Source organism: Octodon degus, unplaced genomic scaffold, assembly GCF_000260255.1.
Source record: "Octodon degus isolate 3935 unplaced genomic scaffold, OctDeg1.0 scaffold00078, whole genome shotgun sequence".
NCBI lineage: Eukaryota > Metazoa > Chordata > Mammalia > Rodentia > Octodontidae > Octodon > Octodon degus.
Window position 1 is genome coordinate 5,849,113 of NW_004524654.1, and position 24,305 is coordinate 5,873,417.

A 24,305-nucleotide genomic window follows, 5' to 3' on the forward strand; every position below is an offset into this window, starting at 1 on the left:
AAAAAAAAAAAAAACATTGTTTATTGAGAGCCCCTCTGTCCCGTGCATCTTACTTATATTATTTTTAATTCTTACAGCAATCCTGCAACTCAAGGGAATAAATCTTTATTTTACAGAGGAGAAAACTACAGTTGTGTCTTACTCAGAGCTTTCTGTTGCCGAAACAGGAGTCAGGTCCTGTTGTGCTTTTCTCTGCACTTCTCCTGTCATTGTGCTGTTTGTGGAGATTATATAAGGGCTACGCCAATTTAGAATTAAATTTTGAAGCAAGCATATGAAATACTTCAAACATGCATTTATTTTGGATATTAATGCTCACATCATATTCCAAGAGTCATAAAAACTTGACCTGTTCTTTACATACTACTTTCAAAAAACTGCATGTAGGGCCCGCCAGATGGCTCAGCAGACTAAAAGCGCCTGCTTAGGCAGGTGCAGGGGCCTGGGATTCGATCCCCTGTTGTGCTGTGCCAGCCCCACCTCCAGGGCACACTGAGACACTAAGTGAGACTGGGAATGGTGGTGCGGTCCTGAAATCCCAGCACTTGGGAGGCTGAAAACAGGAGGATCACTACACATCCAATTTATGTAGTAAAACCCTGTACTAAACACATTTAAAAAAAAAAAAACAATTATATATAACATCATAGAAGAAACTGATGTCAAAGTAGCAATATTATATTTGTATAATTTTTGTGTTAAGAATATGGTTTCATTTTAATTTGGTTCATTTTAAGGATATTTTCTATTTCTATTCACAAAGTATTTTCAGTACAACTTGATCAACCCAAGAATGAACTGAATTTTCTTTCTGTGTCTCATTGTCACATTTATCTAAATTCATTTTTATTATCTGTTTCTCCCTTTTTAAATTTAAAAAGCCTTCCTTTGGAATTTTAAAAGAAGTCAGTTACCAAACTTACTCATTCATGCAAAGGAATGCTGCTACTAGTATTCACTACCTGACAAAACAGTTCATTCAGCACAAGCTTCCTTCTTTCCCATGTCAGAGTTAAAACCTTCACTATCAGTTGCATAATTTATGTCTTTAAGCCTTTTATCCTTTCCTGCCTCATCTCTTTTTAGGGATATTTCCTCAACATTTAAGGTACTAAGTATCTAGTACTTTTCATATTTTCCTCTCTGGTCATATGAGGAAAAACTGATTTAGTCCTATAAAGCTATAAACTTATCTGTGCTTGCTGGGCAGTGTGCCCTTCACAGTCCTTAGAATGTTTAGAGCCAGACTTAAAATTCAAACTACAAATGTATTATTTAACTTTAAGACAAAGAGCAACTTATACCATCTCTCTGACCTACGCTGTCCTTATCTTTAGGATATAGATTGTATACTGAACTTAGGGTATTGAAAAGATTAAATAAGACAGTATATGAAAAGTGAGTAACACAGTACCTACTTTTTATTGGTGGCTTGACTCTTCACTGAAACTTACTCATCTTAAGTGCTTTTAAGTCATTACAATTTTATAGTAGCTTTTTGTGTGTGTGCTGAGGATTGAATTCAGGGCCTAGGCAAATGTTCTACTATTGAGCTATACCCTAACCCATGGTGTTTTATCTGTACTGTATGAAACATTTTAATCCCTTAAATAAATCTTAGCCATCCATAGTCACATAATCACATGGACAGTTGGGAAGAAAGAAAGCTAGTCTGTGACCTTAACTACCATTTTACAATAAAATGGTAGAAATTGACAGCATCAGAAAGGAGGTACATATGATTTATTTCCCTTTCTCTCTTTCTCTTCAGTAATCTGCTGAGCCATTAGAGAGGGTCTCACATGGCAACAGGAAGCCTGAGACTCTTTCCCAGGACTGTGAGTCTTAACTCGTTCCAGGCCATTACTGCCACTTGTCTGGCGGGGCCTCTCTATTCAGGCTGTCTCTATAGAGTACAGGCTCTACTTGGTATCATCTGGCCTCTTAGTTTTCTTGGTTTCCTTCAGCTCAAATACTCAGCATGCCCTAAGGCTTCCTTTATAAAACTTTAAGCTTTCTGAAAGTATGATATTTCAACCAGCATTACAGGGTTTTGTTTTGTTTTTAAAATTCATTGTTCTAAAATATTTATTGTGTGCTTACCAGCAGCACAGTTTTGCTTGTATTACACAGATTAAAAAGGTATAAAACAAACAAGACAGTTTATCTTTTTAAGTTTGAAGGGAAAATGAAGACATATGATTGAATATCAGAAGCAAATAAAAGGCTAAATATCACAAGAGAGGCATTGGCCGAGAAGTTTGTCTTATTTACTTCACTCTTGTTGCTGGGACAAAAGGCCTGACACTCCAAATTTAACGGGAAAGGTTTGTTTAGCTCACAGTTTGTAGAGTTTTCAGTCTGTAATCAGCTAGTTCTAAGGCAAGGTGTCATATGGGAGAGAGCCACCAATTCATGACAGCAGAAGGCAGCAAAAGTAGCAAAGGGGAGGGGTCCCTTACATTGTCTCCAGTCTACCAGAAGTAGGAAGGTTCCAATCCAGTCAGTGGACTGATCCAGAAATCACCTATGTTTAATCCTCCCAGCATTGCAGCACCAATCAATCACACCCTCAATTCAGCCATGTGATAAACCCCTATGACTGCATTAGGCTTTGGAGGAACATCTAGACACAAACCACAGCAGCCAAGATGGGGCCTAGAAGGGAGAAAAGAGGTGAGATTAAAGATATCACCCAGCTGGAATGAATCTAGAAAACCAGAGGTCACTTTTTTTTTTTTTTAAATGTATTTGGTACAGGGTCTCTCTATTCAGCTTAGACTCATAGTGATCCTCCTATTTCAGTCTCCCCAGTGCTGGGATTATAGGCTTGTACTGCAACAACCAGTCTCAGTGGCCAGCATGCCTAAGTGGTGGGGCCAGTGAGGCCTGTGGTACTGGGGATCGAACCTCAGTCCCTGCACTTGCCTAAGCAAGCACTGAGGCTACTGAGCCGGCCACTGAGACTGGGAGTGATGGCACACACCTACAATCTCATCGCTAGGAAGGCTGAAAACAAGAGAACCTCTGAGTCTGAGCTGTATAGTGAAACCCTGTACCAAATACATTAAGAAAAAAAACAAACAAACCCTTCTATATGGCTTCTTATCTGTTTAGAGAAAAATGTCAAGTCCATACTGCTCTACAAGCTCTAGTCTGTAGATTAGAGGGAATACCTTCCACTCCTTAGTTTATGTTTTCCTCTACTCTCTTCCTAGCTACTCCTTCTTTAGCTGTATTGGATCTTTTAGCAGAGCTCCCACATGAGAGGCCTGGACCTCTTCTCCCAGATAACTGCGTGCTTCCGTCTTTCCAGTCGTCTTTAATGGAGAGCTCTAGTCTGACATCTCTGTATCGCATCCCCTTCTGCCTCTCAAATCACTCCTCATGCTGCTTAATCTGTTGTATTTTACTTTAGAGTACTTATGAAGTGTGTATATAAGGAGTCGATAATATATAGTGGTTTGCTTGTTAAAGATGGACTTCTTTGAATATTAAAGATGATTGAGTAAAGGAAATGCTACCTCATAATGTGATACTTGGCACACGTGAGAAAACAGTAGAAGCAGAAAGATCTCTGGCCTTAGCTTTTGCTTTCTCTGGCAACCTCTTGTTTTTCCCAGAGGCCATAAGAATGATTCTCTAATCTGACTTCCCTGAAAGTAGGTCATAGGCTCCTTCTATGTCAGGTATCCTGTCTTCTCTACTTGAATGAAGCAAGATGTGGTATTTTTATACAGTGGAGTACTACTCAACTATAAAAAAGACAAACTGAAGGTTTTCTTAGGTAAACAAATGCAACTATAGAGCATACTTATAAGCAGAATTAGTAGAAACACACACACACACACACACACACACACAATCAGAACAAGCCTTGCTAAGTAAGATTCATCTAGTATATTCATCTAGTTTCGGTTATACCTCCTTTTTCTTCCACCTTCCTTCTACACAACTATTCATTTTTATAAAACCTAAATATAAAATACAGTTTTCTTTAGGCCTTTGAGTCCTCCTCACTAAAGCCTCTCATGTCACATAAAACTGGTGAAACAGTTTAGTTATGCTTCTCCTTTCGTGCTGTATCTCTTACAAATATGTCAGCCATGAACCCTTGAATGGGTTAGGACAAGACCCTACTTTTTCTTTCCTACTTATGCTTCCCTCAGGGAGGGTATACTCACTATTGTGTTCCTAGTGACAGTACCTGACACACCCTTCATACCCAGATATTTACTGGAGGGAAAAAAGGAACAGAAGAACAGAAAAGAAATCTGAGGGAAAGAAAGAGTTGAATATGGCCCCTATAGTATTTTGCACATCAATCAAGAGAATAAAAAAATGATTCATTAGCCAGTAGGTTACCATTGAAAGATTTGAACAGGAAAATGAAGGCAAAAGTACTTTGTTTTAAAAATTAAGCGGGTGATGATTTGTAAATGAATTCAGAAGGTACATCGACTCTCATTCTCCTTCCCAATCCAGAATTTTGTAATGTGGCTCTATGTTTATCTACATATGTTTTGTTTTAGAGAACTTTTAATTTTGAAATCATTGGACTCACAGGAAATTATGAAAATAGCATAGCAAATTTTCTTTGTGTACTTTCCCTTCAGTGGTACTACTGTGTATTACTGCAAAACATTGTCATGAACTAGAAAGGGAACTTGGTGTAAATCTATTTACTTAGGCATAGACCTTAGTCAGATTTAATCAAAATTTACATTTGTTTTGTGTAGCATGCAATTCTATGAAGTTTTATTATCTGATTTTGAAGTTTTTGACAAAATGTTAGAAAATACTGTGTTTATTATGATTCTCCTATATTTTGGTTTCTCATCATTTATATATGAATAAAGTGAATGATCTGTGATTTTATTGTCTGTTCTACATTGGGTGGGTCTTGTAGGCAAGTAACCTTTCTTTTCTGCACTAAAGTTGTTTTGCGAGTTTTACTTCACCAATATTGAAAAGTTATATTACTTACTAGGAAGGACCAGGAAGATAATTCTACAGTCAAAGCACCTGCCTAGCAAGCACAAGGAGCCAAATTCAATACCCTGTACCACATGCTGTTCCAGCCCTGGAGGGTTCGGCCATGCTGTGCAGCCCTGAAACCAGGCGTGATGGCCCTCACCTGTAATCCCAGCACGGGGGTGGGGGGTGGGGAGGGCTGAGACATGACAATCTCGCTATGAGTCTGAACTGTGTAGTGAGATACTGTATCAAATTAAAAAAAAAAAAGAATTTCAAAATGATAGTAGGAAGCTAATACTGATCTATGTATAATATATAATGCACATTACACAGTGTTATCTTCAAAGTAGTTGCTAAGGCTACAAGATACAGGTATGCAAACCTGATCAAACAATATAAGCACAAGCCGTTTTTTCCAATGAATAGAAATTATCTTTGCTATCATATATATATATATATATATATATATATATATATATATGATTTTTTTCTTTTCCCTTCTTTTCTTCATTTCCCCATCTCAAGTGTTCTTTTCTTTGAGCAGTTTCTTTTCCTTTCACAATATGTATTGTACATTTTGGATCTTACTCTTTCACCATGTTTACACATGCAAGTCTGATTTATTTCACTTATAAGTATGGTTTCTACTTACATCCATTTACCTATGAAAACCTTGAGTTTATCTATACTCCATTGTATAAAAATACCACATCTTCTTGACCTCAGTTGATGGCGTTTTGGTTTTAGCCAAGATTTGGTTATTAAAATTGTGCTACTATAAATAGCCATGCACATATGCTTCCAGGGTATGGTATTATTAATTCTTCTGGGAAAATACCCAAAAGAAGAATAGCTAGGTGGAATGGGACTTCAAATCCTAATTTTTTGAGGAATCTTCATACTGATTTCCACAGTGGTTGTTCCAGTCTACACTCCCACCAACAGTGAGGAAGGGTTCCCTTCCAGCATTTATTATTGATTGATTTCTTGATGATAGCCATTCTTTCTGGGGTATGTTAGAATCTCAGTGTTGTTTTAACATGGTTATGCATTTCTTATAGGTTCTGAGTTCTATTCGTACAGAATGGGATCCACTGGATGTTTGCTTCAGTACCAAACAGCCTTATCAGGTGTTCACAGTGGAACACTTCATCAGTGTAGACAAAGAGCCCATGGCTGACAGTTGCATCTATGAATGTGTTCAGAACAAAATCCACTGTGTATCAGTCACCAGAATACCACTAAGATCGAAAGCCATCAGCTGCTGCAGAAATGTTGCTGAAGACAAACTGATTCTAGGCTGTGAAGATTCTTCAGTAGTTCTTTATGAAGCTCACCGTAGAGTGACTCTCTTCGCCCAAGCTGAACTCTTGCCTTCATTAATAAGCTGCCACCCAAGTGATGCTATTCTGCTAGTTGGCAGCAACCAGGGGGAACTGCAAATTTTTGATATGGCTTTGTCCCCTATTAATATCCAGCTCTTGGCTGAAAACTGCTTACCCAAAGAGACTCTGCAATTCAGTAAATTCTTTGATGTTTCCAGCAGTCTTGTTCAAATGCAGTGGATAACTCCTCCAGTTGTTTCTCAGAAGCCTGCAAGTGAAGATATATATGATCGCTTCTTCCTCAGGTTTGACAGAGGCCCTCTAGGTGTGCTTTTGTTTAAACTTGGTAAGTAAAGGTTTGTGAGTTAGTACAATACTGATGATATTGACATAACTAAGACAATAAAACTGTTCTTGGAGTGCTAGTTTTTCTATTTGTCATTAATATAATGTCCTTAGAAAGGCTTTGTGGATGATTTCTAAATGTCAAAGGAGTATTAGATATTAAAGAATTAAGAAGTTATATTATTCATGATATTTGAAAAGCATAAACTTTCACGTGATATTCTCTAAAATTGTCCTACTACAGCATTTCTTAAGAAATAGGTGACTACTTTTTAAGTTTTTTCTTTATCAATTGAAAAACACTGTGGTATAGGAGTATAATACTTTTGTAAAAAAATTATTATGGATTATCTTTAACTGTTGCCTGCCAGTGTATAACTGCATGAAGTGTTTTTTAAAAAGAAGGTAGATGCATAGTTAAAAATTGTGAAAGCTATTTGTGTTAACTTTTTGTTTTATTTCCCCTTTGGATAAAAACATTGAAAAGGATTTTTGATGTCTACAAAATTATATGTTAATGTAACTCATTTCAACCAAGAAACTTTAAAATGAAATTTTGTTATGATTCATTTGAGTTTTGTAGCATTGCATCATCACATACATCCTAAAGTAGCAATAGCAATTCTAGATAGTGTATAATTTAATATCTTGAGATACCTAATTTAGGTTTTAAAAAGTGTATTCTAATTAATTAATACATTATGGCAATTTAGAAAAGTAAATACATTTTAAAACCTTTTACAAATTTGCTCTTACACACTTTATAAAGGTATTGTGTTCTTAATTAGCTAGCTCTCAGTTTACTGTTTTTGTGAGTGTACTTATCCCTGAAGTTGAACATATGAAAGAAACCCAGTGGAATTGACTTGATTAACATATAAGATAGGCACTTAATGTATGCACTTAATGTAAGATCTGTATTAACTTCTGCATAAGAAAAATGCAACTAAATTCATAATGTTAATAATTGTGCAAGAAAAAAATGTTTGGAGTCTTATTTATTATGAGATAATCCGGTTATACTTTGCCCAACTACATGTTTAACAGTTGTATGTCTCCATACATAGCACTAATTAAAGTGGGTGTTTGATGTTTTGCATGTCTGTTAAAACACACACATACACTCCCTTTCTTTCTCTCTCTCTCTCTTTCTCTGTCTCTCTGTCCCTTTCACCCTTTAAATTACTCAGTTACCTGTCAAACAGAAGGCTGTCTGCCCACATATACCTAGCTTTTCTTCAGCCCTCCCTTGTGGGCCTGCTCACAACAGCTTTGCAAAAAGCACAGCTTTCTCTTCCTATCTCTAGCACATTTGCCTTCTTACTAAAGTAAACAGGCTCTCAGTGTAGGGATTTAGAGGGCTTCCTGCTAATTGCCAGCTTGTAAACTTAATTGGACTGTCTCCCTGGGCACTGTTCCTAAATCAATTAAGCAATGAGTTGGCTGTCACCTCTTTTTCCCAAGAAGGTCTCTTGGAAGAGAATTATCCAATAGAAGTCAAGCATTCATATAAAAAGGTGATAACTTTTGCAACTGACATTTATCATTTAAATTTTATTTTCAATATGACCCTGAAGTTTTATAGGATAGGGAAATTATACACCGACTCTTTAAAAGATCTAATAAATATGGGATTGATTTCTATGAATTTTGTAAGCTTTGTTTCTCATTTTTAATGAATTATAAAATTAATATTTATATCAAATTATTTTTCCTGGGAAGAGTAGATTCCTTCAAATAGTAGACTCCAACTAGCAAAATTTTTAAAAATGAAAACTCCGTTTAAAGAACAGATTTTTCTTATGATTTGCTACTAAATACATCCAAAAATTAATATACTTCTTGAATTAACACAGTGCTGATTCTGGGCATCCATGTGGAATTTTCATGTATAATTCAAGTTACTGCATATGTAAACAGGTAGTTGCATGTGCAGTTTTTCCACTAGGGAACATTTATGAGATTTTTTTTCAGATGCTTGTTATGCAAGCCTTTGGAAAATTTGACATGAAAGGTGTAGCTTACAATTTAAAATTATAAAGATAGATCATAGATCATAGTTTAAAATAGAATGTGGTCATATGTAAACGTGGCAGTGGCTGATGCCAATATGCTAAGATTTTTGGAGTTTGACTCTTAGATTAGGTCAGTTAGTATAACATTGACGGAAAACTGTTCCATGGGTAGTTTCCATTCTTAGTCCTTACGGTGATCACACAAAAAGAAATGTTGAGTATTACAGCATTTAGAAGGTTCCAAATACATGTCTTACTCAGGAAGCACTAGAAGTGTCAAGCTCCTACTAGGAAGCCAAGAAACACTGCTTTATATAAAGCAGAATGTACAGTATTCAGAATTCTTTATATGACAGCCATTATCTTATATTTCTACATTCATAGAGTGAGGTTAATTAAAAAGGAAAAAGCTCTAATTGTGCCACTGAGATATTAGAGCTCTTCCATTCTCTTCAGAACCTTTTTCAACCTTCATTGCTCTCTTTAAACTCACAGGATCAGCTTCCTCTTTCCTCAACAGAGCCACATACTTTTTAACTGGCACTTCATTAAGCTTATCAGTGCCTTACCACCCACCCAACCATTTAACCTTTATCATGAATCTTTCTCTCAGAAGTTACAGAACAAGGAACCCTATTTCTTGTCCAGAACTAGTTCCACCACTACATCTACTATGTATCCCACATCATTCCCTTTGACACCTTCACTTTTTCATCTTACTCATTCCCCTAGAATCTTGCTACATTAGCGAATGAACAGGCCCAAGCTACACCTTAAAAAAACTAACTCTTCACTGTATGTTTCCCCTTTCTTATTGACCCAAAGGTTCACTTTCCTTTAATAGGCAAAGTCATTGAAATACTAGTGAACACTGACTTTCTCTGCTTTTTCCCTTCTCTTTTATTCCCGAGAGGACTGCATTCTGCTTTGTGTCTGAAGTGTTGTCTTGGAATTAATCTTTGAAAGGTCACCTCTGACTCCCTATGTGATAAATGTATTTGTCTTGCATTTGATGACATTTCAGTATTTCGTGGTTGCTGACAATATCCTCTGTTGCAGAACTGTTGTTATATTTGCCTTCTATGACCCTAAATGCAAAAATCTCATCACTGTTGTACAATCTTCTTTTGCCTACTCATAAAATGTTAGGGCTTTCTAGGGTTTCTGTTCTGAACATGGTTTCTGTTTTTAGTTCTTGTCTCTTTTACAGGTTGAGAGTTTATTTTTAACTTAGCTATATTCTGTGGTTTGAATTTCTTCTGCAAAATTCATGGTAAGATTTAATTGCCATTCTAACAAAATGAAGGGGCAGGGGGCTTTAAGAGATGAATAGGTCATGGGGGCTGCACCGTCCTGAAAGGATGAATGTTGTTGTTGTGTTTTTGCTAGAAGTTTGTTCCTGTCTTGTGCATGTTCACTTGTGTTTTTCCATGTTATGATACAGCAAGAACAACCCCCCCAGATGCTGTCCCTTGATTTCAGTTTTCCCAGGCTCCACAACTATGAGAGGAATATCTTTCATTACTTTTAATTTACCTATTCCATTGTAGTAAAATCACATAGATTAAGATACTCTTCTGTCTCTGACAGCAGCCCAGATAATCCTAACTTCATATCCGCCCATTTACTTGGCTTGCTGGATGCTGCTCAGACTCATTGTATCATGAAGTCATTGTCACTCTCCTCATTACTTTCCCCAAACACTTCCTCTCGTAGGTTCCATTTTGGTGGATGTTACTTCAAATGAAACCTCTACATCAAAACTCATCCTAGAATACATCCTAACACCTAATGTTAGTGACCAAATCACATTAATTCTGTATCCTACATACTGTCACAAAACCTCTCACTCAGTTCAGTCTCACTGTTAATATCTTATTTACATAGTCCTATTTCATCATAATCAAGTAGAAGCCCTTTTTCTACACTCTTCAGCCTTCTGATTTTCCCATCTCCCCTTGCCTTAGTACACATGAATTGCATCAGAGTGATCATTCTAATAGTACAGATTTAGCCCTGGATTGTCTAGCTGGAAATACCTTAGTGATGCATCAGCCTCTGTCTGCATCTTGGGCTTCTTCCTCCCAGCTGTGTTGTACTAATATCACTTCCTGACCATGCATGAGCTTTCCAAATCACTCTTTCCATGATGGTGGCAATAGTACACTGTTTACCTGGAGCGACCCTGGGGCGTACTCAGAGCCTACAAAGTTAGGAAAAGAGTAAATAATGAACCAACAATATTAAACAACAGCATTATTATCCTGCTTATAATATTTTGAGAATTGAAGGTGATGTGTATATGTGTCTGTCTCTCTTCGTATAAAAAGCTAGAAGTCTGACCTTTGTCTTAGAAACTTTTGTAATATATATGTTCACTTCAAAAGTTACTTTCAGTGAATTATTTCAGTATGACACTTTGTATAAGTGGTGACTGATGGTAGTTTATTATTGGGAAGAAATGCCATTTTATTAGATGCTCAGTCATCTTGAAATTGGGATCTCTTATGTACAATGAACTTTGTTGTAGATATCATTCTGTGTCTTCATACCAGAATGATGATGGATTTTTAAATCAAGTCACTTGAGGTATAACCTACATAAATATATCCATTTTAAATATATAGTTCAGTGATTTTAGGTGTGTATGTTCCCACCATTGCTGCCACAATCAAGTTATGAAACATTTCCTTCATCCCAAAACATTTTACCAACCTCTCTCAAAGCTGATGATGACTGATCTACTTTCTGTCACTATGAATTAGACTTCTGTTTTTATACAATTTCACAGGAATGAAATCATATGTTGGACATTCTTTTGTACCTTGGAATATTTATTCTGCATAAATCTGTGAGAATCTTTCACAGGAATGGGATCATATGTTGGACATTCTTTTGTACCTTGGAATATTTATTCTGCATAAATCTGTGGGAATCTTCCATATTAGTGTATATATCTATAAACTTTTCCTTTATAATATGAGTAGTGTTCCTTATCACAATTTTATCCTTTGACATTTTGATGGACACTTGGGTTGTTTCCAAGCTTCAGTTAAAGGACTAAAATGTTACATGCTTTTATGTAAAAGTCTTTAATGAACACATATTTTAATGTCTCTTTGGAAAAATCTACAAATAATGTCTGGGATATATACTTCTTTAGAAAAACATAGGCTATTTTTAAAAGTGATTCTGCCATTTAAAAGCATGTCTATCAGCACTTTATGGGAATATCTGTTGTTCCCCATCCTCACTAATACTCGACATTAATGGTCTTTTCAATTTTAGCCACTGCAGTGAGTGTTATTTCTCTGATGACTGTTAGAGTTGAAAACTTTTCATATGTTTATTGCTGTGTTTTTTTCTGATAAAGTTATACATTCAAATCTTTTGTCCAAGCTTAATTGAATTGTTTACTTGTTGTAGATTTATAAGAGTTCTTTTAAATAACTGTTCTAAATACAGTGTGTACTTATGTAGTGAATATTTTCTTCTAACCTAGAACTTGCATTTTCATCTTCTTGATAGAAGTTTTCTATTGTTTTATGGTACTGAGGGTTGACTGAGGGCCTTCTCACAGAGCTCTGTCCAACTTTTTGTTTTTATTTTGAAATACTCTCAGAGAAAGTGAACTTCAAACCAAAACTGATCAGAAGAGGCAAAGAAGGACATTATGTATTGGTTATTGAAATTTTGATGGTACCTCAATTCATGAATTTAATTCTTCCTACAATTCTAGTTGCAAATCAAATTGGATGAGAATCAAATCAAATTCAATCTTAGGTTCACTGTTGACCTTATACGGAAATTTAATTCATTTCTCATCCAATTTGGTTTGTGAACAGAAATGTGGAAAGAATTAAGTTCATGAACTGAAGTTCCACTTTGTTCAATGGGAAGAGATAACAATTATAAACATTATACACCAAACTACTATGTACCCAATGTCATAGTATAAACTCTGTTGGATATAAAAGATCAGGTAAACATCATTGTGATTATAGTAAGGAATTTTAATATCTCCCATCATAAATAGATCAACTGAAGAAAAATCCACAAAGAAATGTTAAAATAGAACCAAACTTTTAGACCAATGGATAATGGGTATGTCATGTGTTCCACCAAACAACAGAAGACACATTCTTTTCAACCATACATGATACTTTCTCCAGAATAGATCACATTCTAATGAATAAAACAGCTGGTGAGATAGCTCAATGGCAGAAGATCCTTCCTGGAAAATGTAAAGTCCTGAGTTCAATCCTTGCTACAAAAAAAAAAAAAAAAAAAAAAAAAATTCCCTAATGAATAAATCATGCCTAAGCAAACACAAAAGGAATCAAAATTATAATGTGTATAATATTGGATCACATTGTAATGAAACAAAAATAAATAGCAACAGGAAGTATCCAAACATATGGAAATTAAGCAATACATTCTTGAATAATCAATAGGTCACAGAAAATATTGAGGAAAAAATAATGCAGTTCTGAGGATGAAATGATAATGCCAGTGTAACATATCAGAACTTACAAGATACAATGAAAGCATTCCTACCATATAGCAATGAGTAGTCTCATCAGAAAAATAGAAAAAGCCCTGCAAAAAACCTAATGATGTATCTCAAGGTTTTAAAAAAAAAATTAAACAGTTCAACCCCAGAAGTGGTACATGGAAGGAAATTACAAAGATCAAAACAGAAATCAATGAAATAGAGACTGAAAAGACAATACACAGAATCAAATCAAAGAGCTGGTTCTTCTAATGAATATATAGACAAAACCTTAGGCAACCTTATGTAAAAAAGGGAAAAAAGACACAAATTAATGGAACTATAAATGAAAACGGTAAAAGCACAATAAAATTCAGAAAATTATTAGCAACTGCTTTATATAAACATGTATACCAAACAACTAGAAAACTCAGAACAAATGAAGAGATTCCTGGACACTTATAAATTGCCAAAACTGAATCTAGAAGACTTAAAAATCTTGGCCAATCCAATAATGGGCAGTGAAATTGAAGTAATAAATAAATACCAACTAAGAAAAGTTAAGATGGATAGGCTTACAGCTAAATTCTACAAGAATTTCAGACAAGATCTAGCACAAATATTCCTCAGACCTCTTTGAAATTGAGAGAAAAAGAGTATTTCTCAGTTATTCTTGTATGCTAACATCTGGATCCCAAAACCCGACAAGGATATAACCATAAAAAGAGTTATAGACCAAATTGTCTAAGAAACATAGATACAAGAATCCTTACAAGGGCCAGGGATATAGTTCAGCAGTATAACACATGCCTGACAAGCCTGAGGTCCTGAATTAAATTCTCAGCAACCCTCCACCCCAAGAAGAATTGTTTACAAGATACTGGCAAGCAGAATGGGTCAAATCATTAAAAAGATCATACACCATGACCATGAAGGCTTCGTCAGCACACACAAATCCATAAATATAACTCATCACATAAACAGCAAGGATGAAACTGACATGATCATCTTAATAATTCAGAAAAAGCAATCAACCTAGCCAAGGTATGATCTACAGAACAGGAGAACACTTTCTCCCAGCTATCTCTTGGAGAGAGGACTAAGATCTAGAACATATGTAGAATTCCATACAAACTAGACTCCTCAAAATCAAAGACCTAGTCCAAAATAGGCATCCAAAGTAGGTTATTTCTCAGAAGAAATACAGATGGCTAATAAGTACGTGAAAAAAAAATACAATTGCTAACAGAGGAGTTAAAACTACATTGAGTTACCATCTTACCCCCTGAAAGAATGGGTATCATCAAAAAAATAACATGCTGATGAGAATGTTCAGAAAAATTCTACTATATTGTTGTTAAACTAATAAAACCACTATGAAAATCAGTGTGGAGATTCCTCAAAAAAATAAAACTAGAGGGGCTGGCCAGATAGCTCAGTGGACTAAAAGAACCTGCTTAGGCATACCACAAATGGGGTTCGATCCCCAACATGCTGTGCCAGCCCCACCTCTAGGACCAACTGAAACAGTGACTGAAATAGGGCATGGTGGCACACACCTATAATCGTAGCACTTGGGAGGCTGAAAATGGGAGGATTACTACGAGTCCAGTCTGTATTCTGAGACCCTGTAGAACCTGTAACCAAGTACAAATAAATAAAATTAAAACTAGAAATTCCACTCGACTCAGGTATCCCTCTCCTAGGTATCTTCCCAAAGGTTTAAAATCAAAGGACAGAGGTACATGCATATCCATGTTTATAGCAGCACAATTTATAATACATCTTGAAAAAATATATATATATATATTCCATTAACAGATGAATAAGAAAAATGTATTTATATAATGTACAATGGATTACTATGCTGCCATAAAGATAAACTTGAGGCTTTCCAAAATAATACATCTTGAGAACATAAGTGAAATAAGTCAAACACACTATCTCAAATATCACATGGTTTCTCTTACATAGGAATCCCTCTCCCTTTTCCTCTCCCTCTCCTTCCTCTCCCTCTGTATTTCTCTCCCTGTATGAATATATGAGAGCAAAATAGAAGAGGGATATTTAGGAAATAGTTCAGATATTCCCCTAATTACATAATCCATTTTAAAAATATTTCAATATATATGCTGTTTTTCAGTTATGCTAATATGATGTTGTCCTAGTTCATTAAAAAGATAGTTTCTGTTATGTGTTTTCTTTGTAAGGATCTTTTTATTTTATGTCTTATATTGAATAACTACTTTGAATATAATGATACATACTATAATAACTATAATTCTCTTGTTATTTATGAAAAAATTCATAAAATGTGACAACTAGTTTAAAAGTTTTACATCTATCTCATTTATTCATTTATTTAATGTATTTGGTACAGGGCCTCACTACGCAGCTCTAACTCAGTGATTTTCCTGTTGTCAGCCTCTCCAGAGATGGGATTAGCTCAGCGTGCCTGAGGGTGGAGCCAGCACGGCATGCAAAACCAGGGATTGGCCCCCAGTCCCTGCATTTGCCTAAGCAGACACTTAGTCCTCTGAGCTATCTTGCCATATTCTGTTTTTTTTTTTTTTTTTCCTTGTTACGTTACATAGGACAGTGGTGGCGAACCTGTGGCATGTGTGTTCTGTTTCTCTTAATACGGATGTTAATCCGTGAGTTGTGTCTTCTAAACTAATATCTCAGCATTCAGGTTTAATTGCCATGTTGGCACTTTGTGATACATAATTGAGCTTTGGATTGCACTTTGGACACTTGTCCCTAAAAGATTTGCCATCATTGACCTAGGACATTGAGTTCAGTATTGAATAGAAGTGATAAGAGAGACTATCTCTGCCTACATATTATTATCTGCTGCCAAGGGACTGACTCGAGGCTCATGAAAGCATTTGCTTAGTCACATTAGTTGATTCTGCCAAAAGGGAACAGTAAGGTTTTATTGCTTTGGATTGTTAGGGCACTAATGTCACACTTTTTTTTTTTTTTTTTTTTAAATTTAACTTTATGATTGGGCTGTTTTTTTAGACTTGCTCAGACTAGCTCAAAGTAAATGGATGAAGAATAAGATGTTTTACAGCTATTTTTAAATGCTGAAAAATAAAATACAACAAATGTATTTAAAATATCGAGGGCTGGCCCAATAGCTTACTGAATTAAAGCACCTGCAGGCAGGCACAGGGGCCAGGGGTTTGATCCCTGGGCCTGCCGTCCTGGCCCTGCCCCCAGGGCACACTGAGAAGGCAATTGAGACTGGGCATGGTTGTACATGCCTATAATCTCAGCTCTTGGGAGGCTTAAACAGGCGGATCACTACAAGTCTGATCTAGTAGTGAGACACTGAACATCCTGTAGACCCTTCCCTAAAATAAAAAGAAAATTAAAAATAAAATGAAATGCTTATTGTCATTTAGCACAGAGAAATTGTTAGTTTCAAATGAGATAAACCTTTTAAAGGACAGTAAAATAAACCCAGAAGAGAATGCCTTCCCCTGAATTGGTTTTGGTGCTTAGCCCTTTAAGATTTTGTTTCTTTTTAAAAGGATAAAATGTGCCTCTGTTGTACTAAAGTATTTTATAGCAAACATTAATTGTGAAAGGAATCAATCCCATAGTTCTAATCCTTGCATAAGAAATGATTACTATGTTTTTCTATATGGAAAAGTTAACTCTGTATTCTACTTTGCACTTTCAAACATTCACGTAGTTTTATGTTCCCTGACAGGTATCTTCACTCAAGGACAGCTGGGCCCAGTAGACATGATCTTCCAATACATTCACTATGGTGAGATCTATGAGGCAATAAATATCCTGAGCAGCATGAACTGGGACACTCTGGGCCAGCAGTGCTTTATCAGCATGACTGCCATTGTGAACCATCTTCTTAGACAGAGACTCACTCCAGAGAGAGAAGGTCAGAATGGATTTCTTAAATGGATTTTATATATATGAGACATACATTTTTTGAGTCAATTAATTTTCTGGGATGTTTTAAAATTACGATGCTGGAGTTTGAAAGACAAAGATGTTAATGCTTTATTGAAGTGGAAAGGATCAGATATAAAATAATCACTCCTGTATAGTATTTACAGTGTGTGGAATTTGTCAACACAACAAAGAACTTTTCTGTGTATGCTCGTGTTGGAACTTACAATGTAGTCATTGTTCAGTTCATTGTAACTGTGTGTAGAATATGCTTAGATTTCAAACTGTGATCAGAAATTTCACATACTCTTTGGGGAGCTGGTAGACAAAGGATCCTAAACAGAGGTCTTTATTCCTCTCTCACTGAGACATCAGAATTATTTTTCACACCCAAGTCATCTGTCCAGACAATAGTCCTTAGCACTTTTTTTTTTTTATGTATTAGAGTTGTAGTCAAGGTTTCCATTATTTTAATTTGTGCTTTAACACCCTGCTCCCTGATCCTTGACTGGATCTCCCCACCTTCACTCAGTAAGTAAGTTTACACATTGGGAACCCAGATGTTTATTGTCAAAGGAGAGATAAGACACTAAAAAAAAAGAAAGAAAACTCTTTAGCTTGCCAGTATCTAGTTATATATTTTGATCAGTTATTCATTTACATAATGTAAAATGTACCAAAACATTCTGGTATTTTCATCTTTATTTCATATTTTTGTGGTAAATATTGATATTGATAGTGGAAAATCATGGCCAATGAGAAACTATCCCTAAGTAATTTGTAAAAGAGAAAGATGTAGGTCAGAAGTTCTTTAATGGAGAGCAACTTCTTTCTATTTTTTGTATATTTTTAATAGATTATCTTATTCCATGTTTATTACATTTCCAAAATAAGTTGCTTGAGTAGAATTCTGTAAGAAACGGAATGGATTATTTGGAGGTAGTCCAGATGCATCTATGGAGACTGCAATATTTTCACACTAAGAAAATGCTTGGGGTAGTGCTTTACACATAATAGGTACTCAGTGAATATTAGGTTAAAAATATATATAACTCAAAGATTTGAGAGTGCATGGTATTATTGTAACATTTCTGCCCATAGTTACCTCAAGTAATCACTTCTTACAATTGATATACTCTCAAGATTTGGTATATACTTTTAAAAAACACCCAAAGGAAAACCTATAGTTATGCTTGTAATCTATACAAGATATCCTAAATTTACAGTAAAAGAAGAAATATAGAAAAGATAAAATACTGACTCAGGACACTGAAAAAATGTAGGCACTACAGTGCATTTATATTTAAAGAGTACTGTATTATAAGAAGGATTATTAGGGAATACACGAATGGGCAGTATCAGATTCTTGCTCCAATAAAGAATATTTTCAAGTAATCATATTGGAGAGTTAGAGAAATAAAAAGTTTTCATGATGTTAAGCTACCAAAATGCTTATATGATGCTGGGTTATCAGACTGTACATTTTAGGTAGGTATATGCAAAACGTATTTCTAAAACATTCAGAGTTCTCTGTTGAGATTTATTCTATCTGACTCTAACAAATTTGACATGGTAATTTGTTTTCCTTTTATTAGTGGAACCTAGTGAGATCTTTTATTTGTAGCCATGTTGTGGTTATCTTTTGAGATCTTCATTTCTGCCTTAAACATCAAGCTGAGTTATCTAATGAATCTATAACTGTGCTGGGAGTTATGAGTATTCCACATAGGTCTGAACATTTCAGATCTACGAAACATGCTGTCAAGAAAACAAGCAATGGCAAGAGAATCTGGCTTGTTTTCACAATAGTATTGCTGTTTTCAATTTTAATCTAAATTGACTGCTGCTTTGAAAGAAAATACCTCTAAAGTTCATGTTACTTTACTGTCTCGATTTGAGATTTTAAAAAGAAAGAAAGAAATTGAGAACAGCTTAGCCAAGTCCGTAGCAATTACTCTGATGGGGTTTCTAATACTTCTAAACCGAAATATGCTGAAAGCTAAAGAGTTTTGCTAAACAACAAATTGTTTTTCAAATTAGTGCTAGTAGCATAAAAATGAGGAGTCTGTGAACTGAAGTGTTCTCACAGATACTCAATACTTTCAACATTGTAGTTATTACTCAGCTTTGTATTTTTGTGAGGAAGCACAGCTCCATAGGCATGTCTTAGTAAAATTGTGACATACACAAAATGTGCCTGAACCCCTAATCCCTTGTTTATCAAATTACATTTTTCAATCTTTCTTTTTTCTAGCTTTCGCATGTGGATAAAACCAAGAATCTTGTTTTTAGGGCAGGATTTAGAAATCATATAGGGAGTTGTGTTCTCCTAAAATTGCAATAGATAGTCTATTCTACATTGACTCTTACATTATTTTTAAAGATGTTTTTACTGATTTTTATAGCTAATTTCAATTTCCCATGCAATAAAAGGTTTTCTTCTAAAGAGAGTAAATGTTGAGTACACTGAGAGTTGATTTTACTGGAAATACTAATTCGAACTGTGTTTCTTTGATGAGTCACTGTTTTAATTACCCATTTGTGGTGAGAAGTTGGCTCATTATGGATTTTTTCAGTTTTGACAGCTTTTTGTTGCTCAGAGTCATTGTCAGCTTTGCCTTAAGTGAAAGTTTATACACAGGTTTGTTTTTGTACTAGCTGTCATACTTTAATTTCATCTGTCCTGCAACAAGCTCACATTTCATCCAAGTTTGCAAAACCTGACTGACTGCAAACATGAGTATTCTGTTATTATTAAAGGAGTTTCACTTGTATTAATGCTGCTATGTTTGAATTCCACAGCACAGCTTGAGGCAAGCCTTGGAACCTTCTATGCTCCATCAAGACCACTCCTGGATGCAACTATCTTGGAATATAGAGACAAAATCAGCAAATACGCAAGGAGATTCTTCCACCACTTGCTCAGGTGAATCATCTTTGGATTGATTAATGTCAGACTAATTACCTATTTCGGGAGCCATCTTTAATGAGCATATTACAAAATGGGGCTATTTTCTATGTGTAGTACATATTTTAAAAAATACTTCTCTTGCCACTCTTTAATCTTTTCTTGCTTTCCTTTTTTAAAAATATTTCAATATTGTTTAAGGATTTTATGTCATCATAATACAATGTAATCTGTTATAGTACTTCTATTCTTTTAAGGACTTCGATATTTAAGCTGTCATTTCTCTCCCCAGAACAACCCTGTAAAGGGGGTATTACCAATTGCTAGAGGAATAAACTGAACCACAGACAATAAATAGCTTGATTAGATCAATTGACAGGTGCCCGGTGATACATAGACACTTTCCCCTTTAATATGAAAGTAAAAATTGCCAACTATATACAGTCTGTATAAAAAACTGAAATTCGTTTGTATCATCAGAGTAAAGTTAAATATATGAATGTGCTTGCTATAAAGTTCTGAGATAATCATGGGTTTGCTTAACTTTCAGAATTACTGTGGGGAGATTATCCTCTCATAAATGTGGCAATGTAAAATTTTATTGTACCTCAATTGTTCTGCTTTAATAGTTTAATTCATTTATGTTACATATTACTAGTAAATTATGAAATTGCGTTGAGAAAAATAGAAGTTGAAGGACAAGTACATATAGCACTCATACATATAAGCAAAACAGGATGGATGAGTGGCTGTTAGAAACTATAGAATGGCCTGGAATGGATGAAAAGAAATAAGATGGACAGGCACATGGGATCCTCCAAGGTATGAGTTGTATTTCATTTCTTAAGATGATTAGTATACAAAGGGTCTGTTAAGTGTGTGTATATATATATATATATATATATATATACTTTTGCATATAATCTCTTTCATAAAACAATGCAATAGAATTTTCATTTCTATGAACCAAAAATAATTACATCAAGAGATTAATTTTAGAGTTAAATTTATTAATAATGTAATCTGTTATAGTACTTTTATTCTTGTAAGGACTTCGATATTTATTCTCTCATTATTCTCTCCAGAACAACTCTGTAAAGGGAACATTATCAATGATAGAGGAGTAAACTGAACCACAGATAATAAATAGTTTGATTAGATCAATGTACAGGTACCTGATGATATCAGATCTTGTAATGATTTTCTGAACTGCCCACTCCATATTTTTTCCTTAAGACTGTCTGTCATTAATTGTGTATTTTAACATGTTTCTTTGTAAAATAACCAGAAATTGTTATCCATTCAAGAGTAGGCTGATTGATAAATGTACTCATCTGCCCACAAAGACCTTAAGACTGGTCAGGATAAGAGGAGGTATATTGTTGTGCAGATGTCCATGTTCTGTAATTAGTTTTTCTATATATAAAATAACACTTTGAACTCTATGGAACAGTAAAGCCTTTGGAAAACAGTATTTTTAGAAGGTGAAGAACATTTTATATTGCAAGAGTTATTATCCGTAATTGAATCTTGCCTTTTTATCTGAATAATATTAGCATATTCTAAGGGGTTCTTCTCCCTAAAGAAAACTGTGTTCCTGAATGAGCATTCACCTATAGTGTTGGGGTTGATGTCACATTCATTTGAATTTAGGGTTTTGCTATTTGCTTTCATTGCTATTTTATCTTTTCCATATCTGGGGAAAATTGATGAGTTAACTTTTTGCCTCAAGAGCCCCAAAAAGTGAACATGAATGAAACAGAAATTTTGAAAGCATACTCTTGGTGGTTTCACAGACCTTATGCATATGTTTGGTTTTTGGCTAAACATAGTATTTTATAACCATCTCATTGACCCTAATTGCTTATATTCCAAAATACAATTTTTTTGTTCATTGGTTTTCCTCAACTGCAGTTTTATTACTTTTATATATACTTTGATAAAGTAGCTATTACTGCTATCATTATTACTAGACTCTAGATTTTGGTTACATGTGGAATTAAATGTTTCCCCTTGGGGTATACTAGCTTTCTCATGTTTCCCTTTTTTAATGCTTAGCTACTATTATATTTATTATGAATGCTTGTTTGTTTTCTTTTGATAGTAGCTAGTACATAGCATTTTGAAAAAAGAAGCTTAGAAGACATTAAATGAGATAGCTTAAGTTGGAACCATTCATTTGTTTGATCTGCTGCCAAGAAATTCTCCTGCATAGGGAAAGAAAAACAGGACAAATGCCTTTTGTATTTATGAAATGCTAGAGTTTCATTATTTCCTGTGCTTTGGATTGTCCTTAGTTAATACCCTTCCTTAAAGTTATTAAATAATAGAATAAGTCTTAAAGACTAAACACCATCATAGGAAACTTTAAGATGTATAGGAGCCCCATGAAGGTTAGCGATTGCCTAAAATCATTCACATAAGACTCATTGCCTAAGTCCAAATTGAGTTACTTTATTTTTTTTTTAAGAGCAGAATATATTTATTGAGGAAAGGAAAGCTTCTGTCCAAGAGAGGGACAAAAGGGGACCTGAGCAAGTTGCTCCATGTTATTTTAATATAGATGTTATGGTTTGTGTATAGCTGTCCCACCAAAGCCCCGTGCAGTCTTGGGGCAGCCTCTGGAGTTTGTGATTGATTGCTGTGGGTGTGGGTGCTGCACCTGCCCTGGGGCAGGTCATTTGCATTTCAATATAAGGAAGAAAGAGAGGTTAGCTGCTTGAGCTGCTGCTACTCCTCTTTTTGTGCTCTTGCTCTTTGCCACTGCCGTGAACGGTTGCCTTCTTCCATGTTCCTCTCTGTCTTGGAGCCAGCTGAATATGGACTGAAGCCTCCAGTAACTGTGAGCTAAATAAACCTCCCCTTCCTTCATTTTGAGTATTGGGTATTTATCCCAGCAATGAGTGAAGTAATCAAGACAATAGAATAAAATATTACATGGATTCTCATTTCATACAGCATACAAAGGGTAACACTGTAATATAAATTTGTGATAGTAGACAAATATACTGTGTAAATTCTTAAGGTAAGTATTTTCTGCACAATTTTGATTTTGTCTTGAAGTAGAGAAATTTCAAGGACACCTTTTTGTGTATTTCTTTGTCTTTAGCAAGTATAAAAAATGACATGAAAGCCTTCCTCCAAATTCAAACAAATCTAAACTTTAAAACTTAAATCTCATGTGTTTTCCTCACATTGATTTCTATTTGTTCAAATAGACCAGTTTTCATAAATAGGCTCTAGAAGTAAATCATTGCTCCTAATATTAAAAATAAGTGCTAATCGCACAGAGTATTTGTTAAAATAAAAATTTTGTAGTATTGGGGATTGAGCCCAAGACCTTTTCATTGAGCTACATCCCTAGCCTTTTTTTATTTTTTGTTTGTGACACAGTTGCCCAGGCTAGGCCCAAACTTGTGATCCTCCTGTCTGAAACTCCTGGAGTGCTAGAACTACAGATCTGTGCCACCAAGCTCAGCTATTATATAACATTTTAAAAGATGATATAATCTGATTCATAAAATCATTAAGCTGAAAAATGCCTAAAAAGGCAAATGCAGTTTTATCTAAAATAAATTTAGAAGATAGTTTTCACTTTTCTACCTTTGTGCAATAAATAGCCCTCAGAAACACTCAACAGGGAAGTATTGGCAAGTAAGAGCTTGTCTTCATAAACACATAAAAATTATTATAGGAATGTGTAAATATTGATGAAATTAAAGGCAAATGTTTCAAATGATTATGCCACATATGAAGTTTATTTTACTAAAACAGCATGTTATAAAGCATTAATAATTATGTGACATTATTCTGCCCTTAATTTTAAGACTGTTGTTTTCTGACCCAGTGATGTAGGATTGTAATATAGGTACACTTTTTAAATTCTTAAAATACAGTTAACATAACCTTGAGAAATGGAACTTTCTTTTTAGAAATAGAAATATTAGGTTCATGAAACATTTATGGGGAAATGCACTGATGGCTTCGTTTCTCTTTGTGGTGCAACAAAAAAAATGCGAATGCATAGATAGATGGATAAATGGATAAATATATGATAAAATAATATTATAAAATAATGAGAGAACTCAGTGGTACAATACAGAGTCAACTTTGCTATGTTTAAAAACTTTATAAAATGTTAGGAGAAAGTCTATATTACCTGATAGTTTATATTTGCATTAAGAATTCAGGAAGGAACTGTAATCTTTTGGAAATAACTCAGCTTATATAAAATGCATACCATTCCTCCTTCAAATCACTGATTAAATGTTGTTAACCAATTCAATTTCTATATGCTTTTCACGTATACTTTTTAGTAATGG

General features: G+C 34.8%; 1 protein-coding gene across 1 annotated transcript in view; it reads left to right on the plus strand.

Moving 5' to 3' along the window:
- Positions 1-24,305, plus strand: part of Wdpcp (WD repeat containing planar cell polarity effector) — a 316,117-nt gene that overhangs the window by 144,653 nt on the left and 147,159 nt on the right. Inside the window, exons 10-12 of the mRNA XM_023720853.1 lie at positions 6,039-6,648; positions 16,876-17,064; positions 19,878-20,001. Of these exons, the coding sequence (XP_023576621.1) occupies positions 6,039-6,648; positions 16,876-17,064; positions 19,878-20,001 (923 nt within the window). The remainder of the gene's footprint in view (positions 1-6,038; positions 6,649-16,875; positions 17,065-19,877; positions 20,002-24,305) is intronic.